Source organism: Cricetulus griseus, chromosome 2, assembly GCF_003668045.3.
Source record: "Cricetulus griseus strain 17A/GY chromosome 2, alternate assembly CriGri-PICRH-1.0, whole genome shotgun sequence".
Classification (NCBI taxonomy): Eukaryota; Metazoa; Chordata; class Mammalia; order Rodentia; family Cricetidae; genus Cricetulus; species Cricetulus griseus.
The window spans coordinates 376685607-376701616 of NC_048595.1; the positions used below are offsets into that span (position 1 = coordinate 376685607).

At 48.5% G+C, this 16010-nt stretch overlaps 2 protein-coding genes across 3 annotated transcripts in view; one reads left to right on the forward strand and one right to left on the reverse strand.

The window, feature by feature from the left end:
• Kdelr3 (KDEL endoplasmic reticulum protein retention receptor 3) lies at positions 1 to 12386 on the forward strand. Its single transcript, XM_027404015.2, has 5 exons — positions 1 to 232; positions 6622 to 6722; positions 9781 to 9939; positions 10674 to 10926; positions 11759 to 12386. The coding sequence occupies exons 1-5, from the start codon at positions 142 to 144 to the stop codon at positions 11797 to 11799; spliced, it is 645 nt and encodes a 214-aa protein (XP_027259816.1). The 5' UTR covers positions 1 to 141; the 3' UTR covers positions 11800 to 12386.
• Ddx17 (DEAD-box helicase 17) overlaps positions 12383 to 16010 on the reverse strand; it is a 20154-nt gene continuing 16526 nt past the window's right edge. For both annotated transcript variants that reach the window (XM_027404014.2, XM_027404013.2), the window contains exon 13: positions 12383 to 15136. In XM_027404014.2, coding sequence (XP_027259815.1) covers positions 14631 to 15136 — 506 coding nt within the window. In that variant the 3' untranslated portion in view covers positions 12383 to 14630. The remainder of the gene's footprint in view (positions 15137 to 16010) is intronic.

Sequence of the window (16010 nt, forward strand, 5' to 3'; positions counted from 1 at the left end):
CGCGCGCGCGAGCGAGCGAGGAGGCGCGGTACCGGTCTGGGACGCCGCGAGGTGCGGGGACGGGGACGTGGCAGCGCCCGGCGCCCCGGAAAGTTCCCTGGAAGCTCCGCTCGACGCGGCGCGGGAAGAGGCGGGCGAACCATGAACGTGTTCCGAATCCTCGGGGACCTGAGCCACCTCCTAGCCATGTTCTTGCTCCTGGTCAAGATCTGGAGGTCCAAGAGCTGCGCCGGTGAGCGGCGCCCGGGCGGGGCGGGACGGGACCTGGGTGGGGACTCGGGCTCGAAGGGAACCACGCGCGCTTCCAAAAACTTCAGTCAAGTTGTTCGACGTCAGAGGATCCGGGAGATTATGCGGGAGCGTGGCTTCCGCCTCCACGGACACGGCTACCGCACCTCCGTAGCCCCATCCTTCACACCCCCCCCAAGCTGGCAATGTCACTGCTACAGGGCGAGGACTAGGGGGTGGGGGGTGGCGACCCTCCCCCTCACTAGGAGGGAAGAGTTCGTATTTAGAAGCCGCCCTAGTCTTGGAATCTTTCCCTCCACTCTCTCCTGCCTTCCGCTCCCCAGGAAGAACCTTCCTTTTCCTGCATGCTAGTGACACCAGTCTGGCCCAGGGGTGTGGAGCTCTGAGTGGAAATGGGAGATATTGGAGGGGCTCCCTGTTTGGCCAGAGATCGGGCCGCTTTGCTGGGGTCGGGAGAAGTTTCCATGTTGGATTCAGATTGTAGTTCCCCGGTGGTGCAAAGATAAGTTGTCCACTCTCTCTCTGCCATCTTTGTCCCTAGTGTCCCTGCCTGTGTTGGGCATGCAGATAGGGGCTATGGGATGAGCTCAGACTCCATCAGAGCTGAGGAAGCAGAGAACAGCTCAGGGCTATGTGGAGGAAGAGGATGGGCAGGGTGTGTGCCCAGAAACAGAGTTGAGAACCCTAGTGTAAATAAATACACAGAAGCCTCAGGGCATAGGGCATATCCCAGGAAGAACACACAGGAGGGAGAGACATCCAGAGGTGAAAGAATTTACCTACTCATCACACTCGGGATCCAGGACTAAGGAAGCCACGGAGGAGGAGGGAACAGCGGGTCTCTCCCAAGATGGAGGTTGAGAGCACTGGGGAAGATGTCACTGGGAGACTGGATGGGAGAGGGACAGGACTAAGGATCCTGGCACATTTTGGACCCAGTGGTTACTGGGGTTTGGAGTCTCCTGAGAGAGTGTCACTCATAGTCCTTCAGGGATGGCTCAGGGAACCTGGGGGCTGTAGGTCCAAGTCACTTGGACCTGTGCCTGTGCTTCAGAAAATGTCAGGGGCAGGATGGGGGAGGGTGTTGTTACCCTCCCTAACAGTCCTGGGCAACTGTGCCCTGAAACCCCACTGCCCTGCCTCAGGGAGCTGGCCTCTTGTGAGACCAACAAAAAGGGTCAGTGAAGTCAGGTCAGTAAGTAGTGTCAGAGATAGAAAAATGGCAGCCGTGCCAGCCCCAAGTGCCAGAGACACTGGCCATTGTCTTGCTGTGTTATGTGGCTTAGGGTCTCTGTCTTCCCATCAGTCAAAAGGGACAGGAGGCTGCCTTGCCCTGACTGATGGGCCCTTTGGAGACCCCCTCAGGCTCAGACTCAGTGTCCCCTCTTCTCCTGGGCTCCGGGCGGGGATGGTGTTTGTGGAAATAGCGTTTTTTAGGAGTATGTGGGGAGCTACTAAGTGGAACCCTGAGCCCAACTGGTGAGGAAGACAGGAGAATATATTGGCTAGTGACCGCTGTGGGGTTGCTACTTACACTGCCCTGACAGGGCAGAGGGCCTCTCTGGCAAGGCCTCCATGAGGCTTTGCTGAGGGAGTCACACAGCCAGCCCCACCTGGACCTGTCTCTGTCTAGATGTGTCTCCATCTGTGTCACCCCCTGCATGAGTTCCTCCATGGCCATCCTCATCTCCAAGCACACTCCCTGCCAGGACCCTGCTGAGGTCCCAGGTCTTCCTCACATGGCTCCTGTCACATGTATGCGTGGGCCAGTCTACTGGTGAGGAGTGTGAGGCCCTGGCTTTCCAGTAGCCAGTATGTGGGCCCAGAGTTCTTCAGAATAGGAGAGACTTTAGGAGTACTCCTTCTGGTCTTTGATCTGGGGGTGGTGGCACACTCCTTTAATCCCAGCACTTGGGAGGCAGAAAGAGGCAGATCTCTGTGAGTTTAGAGCCAGCCTGGTTTACAGAGCAAGTTCCAGGATAGCCAGGGCTACACAGAGAAACCCTGTCTCAAAAACCAAATCAAGCCAAATAAACAAACAAAAAAAGGTCACCGTGTCCCATGACTGTCAGCCCCACCAGAAGAGTGGGACATAGAAAGGAAGGGACACTACATGGGTCACACTGCCCAGATATTCTGTTCACTGGGATTATAATCTGAGCATATTGCTATGCTGGGCGGGGAGTGACAGGAGCCAGGGGAGAGGGTGGCCCAGGCAGCAACTGGGATAAGGTTTTGGGTCTTTTAAGGACATTTGGAAGCCACTTAATAGGCAGGATTTTTATCTTAAAATAGCCCTTGGGTTTCTGGATGGAGAATGGACCAACAATGAAAGGTTTTGAGAGAGCAGTCCACGGGGCGCTGAAGTGAGAGTTGGGCTGTCTGAGAGCTGCAGAGCAGAGGGGAGTAAGCGAAGGAATACTGAAGGCAGTGTGTGACCTGGTGACTGATGGGATGTGGGACAGGGGCAGGGCAAGGGTGGCCTTAGTTTGTGGGTCAGAGTGCTGGGAATTGGAGGTCTGTTTACTGAGAAGGGGTGCAGCAAGCTGAGGGGAGAGAGGTTTGTGTTAAAGCTGACTTTGGGGGCCTCGTGGGATTGTCCTGAAAAAATGGAGGAGACAGGTGAATGGACATACAGGCCAGACTTAGGGGAGGGCTCATGTGTGGAGGGTCACTAGCATTTTGTGTGTGGGTGCATGCGTGTGCGTCTCTCTCTCTCTCTCTCTCTCTCTCTCTCTCTCTTTCTTTGTCTATGTGTGTGTGTGTGTGTGTCTGTGTGTGCGTGTCTCTGTGTGTGTGTGTGTGTGTCTGTGTGTGCTTGTCTCTGTGTGTGTGTCTGTGTGTGCGTGTGTGTCTCTCTCTCTGTGTCTGTGTGTCTGTGTGTGTGTGTGTGTGTGCGCGTGTCTGTGTGTGTGTGCGCGCGCGTGTCTGTGTGTGTGTGTGTGTCTGTGTGTGCGTGTGTGTCTGTGTGTGTGTGTCTGTGTGTGCGTGTCTCTCTCTGTGTCTGTGTGTGTGTGCGTGTGTGTATGTGTCTGTGTGTCTGTGTGTATGTGTGTGTCTGTGTTTGCATGTCTGTGTGTGTGTGTGTCTGTGAGTGTGTGTGTCTGTGTGTGCATGTCTCTGTGTGTGTGTCTGTGTGTGCGTGTGTCTCTGTGTGTCTGTGTGTGTGTGTCTGTGTGTCTCTCTCTCTGTGTGTGTCTGTGTGTCTCTGTGTGTGTGTGTCTGTGTGTGCGTGTGTGTCTGTTTGCATGTCTGTGTGTGTGTGTGTGTGTGTGTCTGTGTCTGTGTGTGTGTGTCTGTGTGTGCGTGTCTCTCTGTGTCTGTGTGTGTGTGTGTCTCTGTGTGTGTCTGTGTGTGTGTCTGTGTGTGCGTGTCTCTCTGTGTGTCTGTGTTTGCATGTCTGTGTGTGTGTGTGTGTGTGTGTGTGTGTGTGCTTGTCTCTGTGTGTGTGTGTGTCTGTGTGTGCGTGTCTCTCTCTGTGTGTCTGTGTGTGTGTGTGTGTGTGTGTGTGTGTGTGTGTGTGTGTGTGTTTTAGAGGCGATCAGCCACAGGGATGGCTGAGGTGCCAGCGGCACAGAGCAAGAGGCAGCTGGATGGTTTGGTGGTGGAGACAGATATTCTGTATGCAGAAGGGGATGATGCACAGCTATGTGATGCTCCCGGGGCAGGAGAGAGATGCTAGGGGGTGGCAGGTGATATTAGCTGCTCTTGAGACCGGGAGTGAGGTCTCTTGACATGGGCACTGGGAAGGGGAATGGTTAGATGAGGTGACAAAGACTGGCGAGGGCATGGCAAGGAAGAGGGGGAAGGGAGGTACGTGGCTCTTGGCACTACCTCATGCCCACCAGCAGTGGCCAGAGGAGTGCAAAGAATTACTGTTGTTTCAGGGTCGGGGCAGGAATTGTGCAGCGGGAGCACAGGTGAGGTGGGGGTGGGGTCAAGAACACAGTGACTTCACAGTTTGTTATGGTTGTTTATTCCGGTGCACGAGATGGAGCCCTGAATCTTGTGTATGCCAGCCTGGACTACATGACATGCATGCTGTCTCAAAGTGGGCTGGTGGCATGACCCACTGGGTTAAAGTACTTGTCAAATTTGAGCATCTGAGTTTGATCCACATGGTGCAGGGAGGGGACCATCCCATTGAAAGTTGTCCTCTGACCTCCATACATGGCATGTGTGCACACACCCCATAATACACAAACACATAGTAAGTAAATAAATACATTTTATAAATATTTTTTTGGTTTTTTTTTTTTTTTTTTGAGACAGAGTTTCTCTGTGTAACCCTGGCTATCCTGGAACTCGCTCTGTAGACCAGGCTGGCCTTGAACTCACAGAGATCAGCCTGCCTCTGCCTCCAAAAGGCTGGGATTAAAGGCTTGTGTCTCCACTGCCTGGCATAATTTTTTTTTCAATTTTATGTACTTTTGTGTTTTGCCGGCATGTGTGTCTATGTGTGTCTATGTCAGATCCCCTGAAACTGGAGTTATAGACAGTTATGAGCTGCCATGTGGGTGCTGGGAATTGAACTCAGGTCCTCTGAAAAAGCAGCCACTGCTTTTAACCTCTGAGCCATCTCTCCAACCCCCACCCAGCCTAAATATTAAAAAAAATAATAATAACCTTTGGGAAGCTCGGGTAGGAGACTTGGGAGTTCAAGGCCATCCTGGGCTATATAACCAGACTCTAACTCAGATAGGCCAGGGAGGCCAAGAAACACCACAGGGCCAGAGCTGGAGAGATGGATCAGTGGTTAAGAGCACTGATTGTTCTTGAAGAGGACCCAGGTTTGATTCCTAACAGCTACATCATCATGGCTTACAAATGTCTATAATTCCTGTTCCAGGTACTTACATGGGCACCAGGTACACTTGTGTTACAAATATCGGCACTACACTCTCTCTCTCTCTCTCTCTCTCTCTCTCTCTCTCTCTCTCTATTTCACACACACACACACACACACACACACACACACACACACACACACGCAATCTTTTCTTTTATATTTTGAAACTTGTTATCACGACATAGTTATGGCTGGACTGGAACTCACAGAGATCAACCTAATTGGCCTCCTGAGTGCTGGGATTAAAGGTGTGCACTACCACATCTAGGTAAAAGAAACAGTATTTTATTTCATTTATTTATTCCTTTTATGTGTATGTGTGTGTACTTGAGTCCATTCATGTGTACCACATGCTGGCATTGACAATGGGGGTCAGAAGAGGGCATCCGAGCTCCCAAGACTGGAGTTGCAGGCAGTTGTGAACCACTTTGTTGGGGCTAGAAACTGAACCCCGGTCCTCTACAAGAGCAATAAGCGCTCTTAACTACTGAGCCATCTCTCCAGCTCAAAGTAAATAAATCCTTTTTAAAAAGAAAGACAGACAGACCTAGGAGCTAGGCATAGTGGTGGTACACACCTGTGGCCTCAGTACTGAAAAGGCAGAGCCAGAGAGGGTTCCTAAAAGCTTGACGCCAGCCTTTTCTTTTTTGATTAATTAATTAATTTTGAGACATGGTTTCACTGTGTAGCCCTGAATAGCCTTGAACTCAAAAGGGATTAAAGGTGAGCACAACCATGCACAGCAAGCCAGCCTGTTCTACATAGAAAGCTCCAGGCCAGTCAGGACTACACAGCAAGACCCTGTCTCAAAAGAGACAAAGAAAACAGTATGAAGAATAAGACACCATTCGTGACAACTCCATGCACCTGGGTCACGCATATGCACTCAGGTACATGTCGTGAGCTGTGGCCTGAGGTCCTTGCACTAAGGCATCTTGGCTTTTGCATGTGCCATTTAGTGTTTATTATTTACTAATTGCAATGTTGGGACTTGAGCCCAGGGACTTGCACACGCTTGGCAAGTGCTCTGTCCCTGAGTTGCACTCCTCATTTTTGTATAATTTTTTTTATTTTTGTATTATAATGAGTAAAAGTAGGCAAAGCCTTTATGAGTAGGAAAAGGGCTTTTAAAATTGGTGCATTTTGGCAGAGTGCTGCTGGCCCATGCCTTCATCTGACTGCTTGTCTTCCTGGTGAATCAGCACCTGGAGTCAGTGCCTTGTTCTCCCAGGATGGAGCTCTGGGGTGGCCACTGGAGCTCTGGGGGTGGCACACAGAATATCCTCTACACCCCCACCCAGGCGACTCACACTACCCCCGCATCCTCCACAGAGAGGCACCAAGGTGGTGCACGCTGGGTGACTGGAACATAGTGTTCACATCTTTATTTGGAGACAGATCATAGTTCAACAAGAGACACAGGGACTCCAGTGACTTAGAGTGGGTCAGGGAAAGCCGTACCTCGTGCCTGGGTGGCTACCCTGAAATCCATGTTCTCATGGTCTCTTGTTCTCCATGCACAGGCATTTCTGGGAAGAGCCAGATTCTTTTTGCTCTGGTCTTCACCACCAGGTACCTGGACCTCTTCTCCAATTTCATATCCATCTACAACACAGTGATGAAGGTGAGAGCATGGGGGCTGCTGGTGGGTTGGGCAGTTTTAGGCCAAGGCTAGAGCTGTTGCACCTGCCTTGCTACTCAGGGCCTTTCAGGTACGGCGGGCCACGGTACTGTTTCCTCAGGATCAAGGTGGTATTTGCACTTAGCTCACAAGGGTGGCTGTAAAGTTCTTCCAGGTCACAAATTTAAATGTGAGGCAGTATCAAGGTGCACTCCTGTAATCTCAGCACTGGGGAAGCAGGGAGACAGAAGGATTGCTGCAAGTTCAAGGCCAGTTTGGTCTACATACTTAGTTCCAGGGGTACACAATGAGACAGTGTCTCAAAAGACCCCACCACTGGGCTGAAGAGATGGCTCAGCAGTTACGAGTGCTGACTGCTCTTCCAGAGGACCTGGGTTTGATTTCTAGCACCCACATGGCAGCTCACAACTGTCTGTAACTCCAATTTCTGATACCCTCACACAGACATACATGCAGGCAAAACACCCATGCACATAAAATTAAATAATTAAAAGACCCCAGCACCACACACACACACACACACACACAAATGTAAACACTAGCACCCTACCATGGACTAAATATTCCCTAAAAATTAGCCATAACAAAGAATGGTTAAACAAATAAGACATTTGTTTATTGGACCCTGGACATTGATGAACTTGGTTTGGCCACCCTTGCAACAAATGTGTTGTGCTTTTGCTGGGCCTTGCACTTGGAGACATTCACGGCTCATAGATTCTGAGGGGAATACCATAAGCAAATGAGAACATTGGTTAACAAACAAAATATTAAAATCTTACTTTAATTGAAAGTTTTGTAGAGTTATCTCATAGCTCAGGGAGTGTGGGCAGGAGCTGAGGTGTGTGTGACAAGCCACCAACCTTGAGATGGGGGACAAGCACCAAACAAAATGCATAGCCAGGGCAAAGGCCCCTAGAGGCAGGAATAGGCTGGGCTCTTCAGAGAAGCACTGTGAGGCTGAGGCAGTGGGAACCCGTAGGATGGCTGTAGGGAGAGAGGCCAGAGAGTGTTCTGGGCGAGGAGGGCCAGGAGGCACAGCTCTGCTGCAGGGACCAGAGGTTTCAATGGTATTATCGTTTGAAAGCATGGACCATTTTCTCAGTTCCACTGCCATGCCTCATCTCTGGCATGGAATTTGGGTGCATTTGGGGTGAAGATTCTCACCGCCCCTCCTGGCTTTGAGGCAGGGATGTCAAAGGTAAGAACAGATTGCTAGTCAGCAAAGTGGGGTACAGCTGCTCAGAAGCTAACAGTGTGGGTGACTTTAGCAAAGCCAGGGTGTAACATTCCTATTACCTAACATCTGGACGTGAGCAGTTCAGGGCAGGCTTGGAGGGCTCCATGGATTCCTAGGCTCCTTGTAACTCCTTACTCTGACATCCTCAGTGTGGCCAGGACTCATGGGCATGTGAACTATACAGAGCCCCACACTTGCTTGAAGTCTCTGCTATTGCCATCTTGAAATCCCTAGTTTTAAACAAAGGGCCTCATATTTTCTTTTGGCAATGGGCCTGGTAAGTTGTGTGGCTAGTCATGAACATAATATCTCTCCTCAGTTACCACAGGGTTACAAAGTGTGTGCTGTAGCTTCTAAGGCAGAAAGGTATTGGTGGCATAGTAAGGTACCTGCCAACTAGGTATTCTTTTTTCTTCTTTTTTTTTTCTTTTTAAAGATGGAGCTCTTACTATGTGGCCTTGGGGGCGCTGGAACTCACAGAAATCCACCTGCCTCTGCCTCCCAAGTGCTGCAATCACCAGAGTATGCCACCATGCCTGGCAGGCGGATCTCTGTGAGTTCAAGGCCAGCCTGCTCTACAGAGTAAGTTCCAGGACAGCCAGGGCCACACAGAGAAACCAAAACAAACAAACCAAAACCCCAAAACAAAACAAAAAAAAGTCCCAAAGTCTTTCTGAAGATTCCCACTTTCTGTGATTCCCACCTACTCTGGACATGTGCTTTTGGTTGAGTGCATTATCTGAAGTCCCAGTTTACCTGCTCATGTGTGGAGTGGGAGTGTCTTAATCTATATCTTGCAGGGTAATTGTGAAGATTTCAAGACAGACATCCTTTGGGATTCCAGGGAGCTCATCACTAGCAGTGGTAGGGAGGTGCTGTCATCTGTGAAACATTTATCTGAGTCTGGATTTTGTTTGTTTGTTTTTGCAAGACAGGGTTTCTCTGTGTAGCTTTGGAGCCTATCCTGGCTCTCGCTCTGGAGACCAGGCTGGCCTCAAACTCACAGAGATCCACCTGCCGCTGCTTCCCAAGTGCTGGGATTAAAGGCATGCGCCACCAACGCCCGGCTTTATCTGAGTCTGGGATCTTAACATCACCCTCGGACCCAGCCTTGAGTGGCAGGATGAAGCGTCTAGTCTTGAGGTGGTCCTCAATTCCTGCCTTCCCTCCTTCACTAATCTGTGCTGAGTAAGGAGAGGAGGGTTCCGAGGAGGGTCCTGCTTGTGATTCATATTGTAGGGGAGACAGACTCACATGTTTTCACAGGGCAAGTGACCCCCATGCTACATGTGGTGACAGCATGTCATTCTAGTGACATTTCAGTGATTGAGTTCTCTATGCCAGTATAGTCTAGTGCTGCTAGCAGTATTAGCACCACCCGGGAAGTCTTTAGAAATGCAAATTCCATGGCTGTCCAGACCTACAAAAGAGAAGATCCTGGGGCAAGCATTAGAGAAGTCACTGTGACTCTAATGCAAACCTCCTGCCCATGAGGCTAGGGGCCCCAGAAACATACCACACACACACACATGCAGCATGTTGGGGGACAACAGCATGTTGGCCCTCAAGGTTACAGATATCACAGCTTAACATGAGCATTAAGAAATTGTTTCATAGGCTGGGCAGTGGTGGCACACACCTTTAGTCCCAGCACTTGGGAGACAGAGGCAGGTGGATCTCTCTGAATTCAAGGCCAGCTTGGTCTACAGAGTGAGTTCCAGGACAGGTTCCAAAGCTACAGAGAACCCTGTCTTGGGGAAAAAAAAAAAAAAGATTTCATAGGCACCCATGTCTCTCTAGGTGGTTTTCCTCCTCTGTGCCTATGTCACTGTGTACATGATCTATTGGAAGTTCCGGAAAACGTTTGACATTGAGAATGACACATTCCGGCTGGAGTTCCTCTTGGTCCCAGTGATTGGCCTTTCCTTTCTGGTGAACTATAGTTACACACCAACGGAGGTGAGTCTGATCCTAAGGCAAGGGTGCCTCTCAGCACCCTCTTCAGCCATCTGGGCCTGCCAACTACAAATCCATTTCTTATCATTGACAGTGTTCGCCTCCATCCCCCAGTAAGGGACACATCTGTTCAGTCATGAGGTTCCAAGTTGAACAGGTGGTAACCCTACTTCTGTTGGGACCTTGTGTCCCCAAGATCTGTCCAGGCTGACTATAACTTAGCAGACCTAAGCTTCAAGAGAAAAACATCTTTGGAGGTCCTATGATGGTATTTATGGGCTGTACCCTACCACATTGTGGATTAAAATTATGTCATTTATAAACTGTGCTGTCTGTAAAAACTATGTTTTGTGGACATGTTTGCACAGTTACAAAACAAGCAGGCATTACATACCTGAATTTGTATTTCCATAGGAAACAATAGAAAGATAACACTGCTGAAGTTCAGGCCTAAGGATGCTATGAGTAGTGCTTGTCCAGCATGCATCTAGCCTTGGCTTCTATCCCCAACACTAAATAGCCACAAATAACTTCTTAAATCTGGTGTGGTGAAGCATGTCTGCTGCCCCAGCCCTTCCTTGGTAGGTGAGGCAATTAGCTCAAAGCCTACTTGGGTTACACTGTTACACTGGGACTCTTGACAAGGATTGGTGACCAACTGTTCTCTCCAGCAAACGTTCATTATACATGGGTCCCTCTAAGCAATGGACCCTCCCACCCTTCTGCTTTTCTGATAGGTACTCTGGACCTTCTCCATCTATTTGGAGTCAGTGGCCATCCTGCCACAGCTCTTCATGATCAGCAAGACTGGCGAGGCTGAGACCATCACCACTCACTACTTGTTCTTCCTGGGGCTGTATCGGGCACTCTATCTAGCCAACTGGATCTGGCGGTACCAGACAGAGAATTTCTATGATCAGATCTCAGTGGTGTCTGGAGTAGTACAAACCATCTTTTATTGTGACTTCTTCTACTTGTATGTGACCAAAGGTAGGCACTGGTCCTAAGTCACTGTGTACTCTATGGTACTCCAGCTGGCCTGAGGAGGCAGAGCCAAGGTAATTGTGAAGATTTCAAGAGATGTCTGGCTCTCCAAAGGGAATACTCTGCCTCAGAGACATTCTTTGGGATTCCAGGGAGCTCATCACTAGCAGTGGTAGGGGAGGTGCTGTCACCTGTGAAACATTTGTATGACTCTGAGTCTGTGATCTTAACATCACCAAAAGTAGGAACTGGTCCTAAGTCATTATGCACTCTGGTATTCCAGCTGAAGTAGAGCCAAGGTTCATCTGTTCTGAAGCTTATTTGGATGGGGAGGCACAGACCAATGGGAATCATACTTGTTTATAGATGAGATAACCGGGAAGAGGACTTTTGCCAAACCTGGCTGGGAAAATCTTCTCATGAATAAGCTCCAAAACAAACCTTGAAACTCAGACCAAGTTCACACAGGGCCTCAAGGGGTTTACTACATCACCAAGAGCATTTCAGCCATGCAGGGAGTAGTCAGGGCGGCTTACTGAGGCTCAGTGTGAAGAGATTAAGAGTCTATGAGAATGAAGCAGATGACCTAGCGCCAACTGCTAAATCTACAGTTCTCTAAGGAAGGAGCATTAGTAACCAAGATGGGGGCGAAGGGGCGTAGAGTCCATGGCTAACCTAAAGTGGGGACTTTCGGGTAAGCTAACAATGTTGAAGGGACAGTGTGGTACATTGTGTCCCAGCCAAGGTTAATTAAACTCTCAAAAAAGGGGAAGGGGCATAAAAACAACCCTTTTCTGAGTATAGCACATTCTGTAACTTCATCTTCCTTTTCTTCTAGTCCTTAAAGGAAAGAAGTTAAGCCTACCAATGCCAGTCTAAAGAGAAGGACCACACTATAAGGCAGCCAGAGCAAACCATTCCTCCTTGGTGACTGAATGTTGAGTGATTGGTGTGAATTTGAGCAAAGCACTGGCAGAACTTCCTGTCTCACCATCAACAGTTGGACTTCCTTACACACCATCATGGATGCAATGGAATACCTGGTCCAGCTGCCCAAGTGTGGTGCCTTAGAATGGCAAGTAAAAATAAGGAGCAGTAAGATACCTCCACCAACGACCAACCATTGCTCCTTTAGTGGAAGAAGGCTCATGCCAAGGAATGGGCCAGATCCATTTGCAAAGACCCTTCCTAGGTCAGAGTGGAACTGAAGACTCCAGGAGTATGTTGTCAGTCACACTGCATCTAAGGCGCAAGCAATCCCAATCCAAGTCACCAGCTCTGTCAAATGCTTAGGACTCACCTCAGTTCCCAGGCCATCTAACTGTTGACTCAGATTCTTGTGCCAAGAACCTTCATTAGTCTACCCTCCCCTCCCAGTTTGAGGTGCTAAGCTGGGTGATTAGTCACTCAACCTCCCAATATTTGTTGGAGCAAAATGTTAATGTAATAAAAAATTCACACCTTTATTGTCAATTTTTTATTTATACCTACAAAAGAAAACAAGATGGTATCAAAAGGGCAATTTACAAACTAAGAATAGTAGTAACATAGCTCTTAGCATCCTGTGCCTTAACATCACACCTACAATTCAAGTCTCAATGACAGGAATGTGTTGAGAGACCAGCAAAGGCATTAGCAGAGCACTGATCCCAAGCAAAAGCCACCAACCTTTTAGATGAGAAGTCACACAATGAATTGTGTGACTGCACAACCACATAAGCAGTCCACAGCTTAATACTGAAGCCCTTTCCCTAAGTAGGTTGACCCAGCTCCAAGGGTTTGCCCATGCCTGTTCTGAGAACACAAAGGACAGATGAGGAAGCAGAACTCATTGAACTAAAAAGGAAAACTGCTAGTTTTCTGCTGTACCCGGACCAAAGGAGCTCATGAAATGGGAAATCAGCTGTTAATTCTATCTGGATTATGCTTCTGGTAGACAGGGGAGGCAAGCAACCTAGCTACTGCTTCATCCCCAAAGGCGTTTACAGAAGGGGTGTTTTCAAGAGCTGCAGTAGCACAGGATAGCCTGTGGTATGATGCTTAATAAATAAATAAATCTGAATTTGGTTGTAGAAAGAAGTATCTGTAACAGGCTGGTCAGTGTCCATGATTAGACACTTCCTTTTGGCAGGTGAGACGGACAGACAGGACACACACTTTGGTTTCAAAGCACAGAGCAGGGTTGCCACACTTCTGTGCCCACCACTCTCCCTTAGCTTCGTATTCTGTAAAACAGTAAGGAAAACAAAAGGATGCCAAGCATTCACATGCGTGTATCCAGCATATGCTGACAACCTACCTGTTATGTCGCACACTGAATCCTACTTTCAGAGCCCTCAAAACCATCCCTTTTCTCTTCCTGGAGGAACCCTCAAGTGTATCGTTCCTTAGACTTGCACTCCGAGGACACAGCCAAGGAATGCAGTGGAGCCTCCTCTCTTTAACTGTACTGTAAATGAATAACAGCAAAACAAAAGGCTCCACCATTGTGATCTATCACAGGTGTTGGGGCCATCTATTGTCCTATCCTGTTAGGGTGACATAAGTCTTTCTGGATGTACCTGCTGCTCTTGGCAGTGTCACCTACTTGACACTGAAGAGAGTTGAGGTGGACCTGGGCTCTAGTCCTCCAGAGTGCTTCCTAAGCACTACCTACCTGTGAAAAGCTGAGTGCAAAGGGACACCGAGGAGACCAGCTCTTCACCAGTCCTGCTCAGGAGAGCCTGGCTAAGAGGGCAAAGCAGTCTACGGGTCACTCTTACTCTAGCACTAAAAATACTGAGTTTAAGAGGAAGAGCTGCCCATTTGGAGTCCATCATTTCTAAAGGTGCTTCCTACACAGCAGACTAAGCTGCTCAGAAGTTCCTGCTAAACACTGACGCTTATGCTCACAATAGCTATCTGGCTAAAAAATTGACTTTCAGATGGTCCCTGGTTATACGGGGGGACAAAAAACCAGGCAGCCTCTACTTGGATGCCAGTCTACCTAGCAAAAACAATGCCTTGTAGTTTTTTAAACTTAAAAAGATATGCTTGAACTCAGAAATTTAATTTCTAACTCAACACTAACCTGGTTAATATATATAATTGAAGGAGAAAGAGGGGCAAAGCCAATTGGCAATTTTTAAACTGTCCAATACATGTAATAAGCCACCAGTCAAAATGACTGACAGTCTTAAAATTCATCAGGCCTGAGTAATCTAACTTCACTAACTTAACACCATGGACAACACACATGAAGTCCCTCCTGGCTTCTCCCACTACGGAGAACAGTCTGAAGTACAGACTTCTGCCGCCCTCTTCTTCTGCAGAACAGCCTCTCCTTCCCTTCCCTACCCTCCCTCCCAACAGTAAACAGGCTCCAACAAAAGCGCCTAATACCTTTAAGATGAAAAATAGCTCAATATCCTCAACATGCATTAAATTGGGGGAAGAAATTAATCTTTTCCAGTCAGTTTATATATATATATATATATATATATATATATATATATATATTTCCCTTACAAAATCTGTTATTACGGACTGGATCTTTTGGGTGGGCAGAAGAAACCTGGCAGTGAATTTTAACTAATCTGCATTAAAAAAAAAAAAAACCACAATGGTTGGGAAAAGAAAAAGTAAAAATGAAAAGGGCTAGAAGGGTAAAATAATAGCCGGTGTTCCTTTAGATGTAATTAATCTGCATGAATCACTCCCACCAAGCAGCTTCATTTACGAGAAGGAGGAGGAGGAGGAGGGGGGGGAGGATATTGGTAAGCAGTCTGCCCCATGTAGCCTATCATATTGGTAGCTCCTGGAGGCTGTGCAAACTGCTGTGACATCAGTGGCTGTGGCTGCTGCCCAGAACGGCCTATCCCACTAAACTGCTGGCTAGAGCTCTGGGAGCTCCTCCCAGTTGAGGTGGTGCTGCTAGCCCCGTAAGTGCCAGCAGCATACTCTTGGGCCGTGTAGCCACTGGTGCCATAAGCAGCTGCCCCATAGGTGCCTTGAGCATAGGTGTATTGGCCTGCTTGTGCCCCGAAGGCAGAATTCGGGCTTCCATAGCCACTGCCATTAGCATAACTGGCTCTATCGGTTTCACTACGATCCCGGTAGCTTGTAGAATCTCTCCGGCCACCATCCTTGACCCCTCGTAGCCTCCGGTCACACTCATCCTGATACATCAGATTGGGATTGTTGGCTGAAGAAGTAGTCCGGTACCGAGAGCGACCTCCTGATGGGAAGATAAAGGTATCTTTAATCCCAGTATGAGATCCAAACAAACTGAACCTAAGGGGGAACAGTAATACTCAATACATCTTCATGGTCAGCAATGCTAGTCTCTAAGTAAATATTTCACTCAACTTGGTGCCTTTTAGACTCTTCTTGGGGGTAAGAAAAACAATCTTTTCGTCTTTTGGTTTTTTTGTGACAGGATTTCTCTGCGTAGCTCTGGTTGTCCTCTCGTACTCAGAGATCTGCCTGCCTCTGCCTCCAGAGTGCTGGGATTAAAGGTGTGCACTGCCACTACCACCAAGCCTCAAAAACAATCTTAACACACGAGGCTAGGGAGCCAGGGGCCCAGAGCTGAGCACACTTCACAACTATCCATCAGCTGTATGCCTCAGCTTTGTTACTATGTTATGAAATGATGTAAAATGACACCAAATTCCCCACATGCAAAATTGAAAATCTACTCTAAAGAAGCAGTTTAAAGACATCAAGAAGCAACCATAGCTTAGCTCTCTAAGTATTACTAAGAGACAAGAGGTGTGTGTGTGTGTGTGTGTGTGTGTGTGTGTGTGTGTGTGTGTGTGTGTGTGTGTGTAACACACAAGCACATGCGCCTGCAGATTCACAGAGGCAGGCGTATCTCTGTGGGTTCAAGGCCACCCTGGTCTACAAAGAGTTATAGGACAGTCAGTGCTATTGTCACAGAGAAACCCCCCCGTCTTGAACCACCCTGCCCCCTCCCCCTTCCCCTCCAAAGAAATTTACAGGAATGTACCAGTATAATTGCTAGTGGGCCTTAGATTCTCACACACCAGGCTACAACAGTAACAATAGCAGCACAATGACAAAACTTGCTTTCTGACTTACACTGAGGT

What these genes read in the sequence shown, in the direction of transcription:
- Kdelr3 (XM_027404015.2), top strand. Translation starts at nt 142, where the DNA reads ATGAACGTGTTCCGAATCCTCGGGGACCTGAGCCACCTCCTAGCCATG. An exon ending in GAGGTCCAAGAGCTGCGCCG is followed by an intron (nt 233 to 6,621) that starts GTGAGCGGCGCC and finishes CTCCATGCACAG; the next exon opens with GCATTTCTGGGAAGAGCCAG. An exon ending in ATAGTTACACACCAACGGAG is followed by an intron (nt 9,940 to 10,673) that starts GTGAGTCTGATC and finishes CTTTTCTGATAG; the next exon opens with GTACTCTGGACCTTCTCCAT.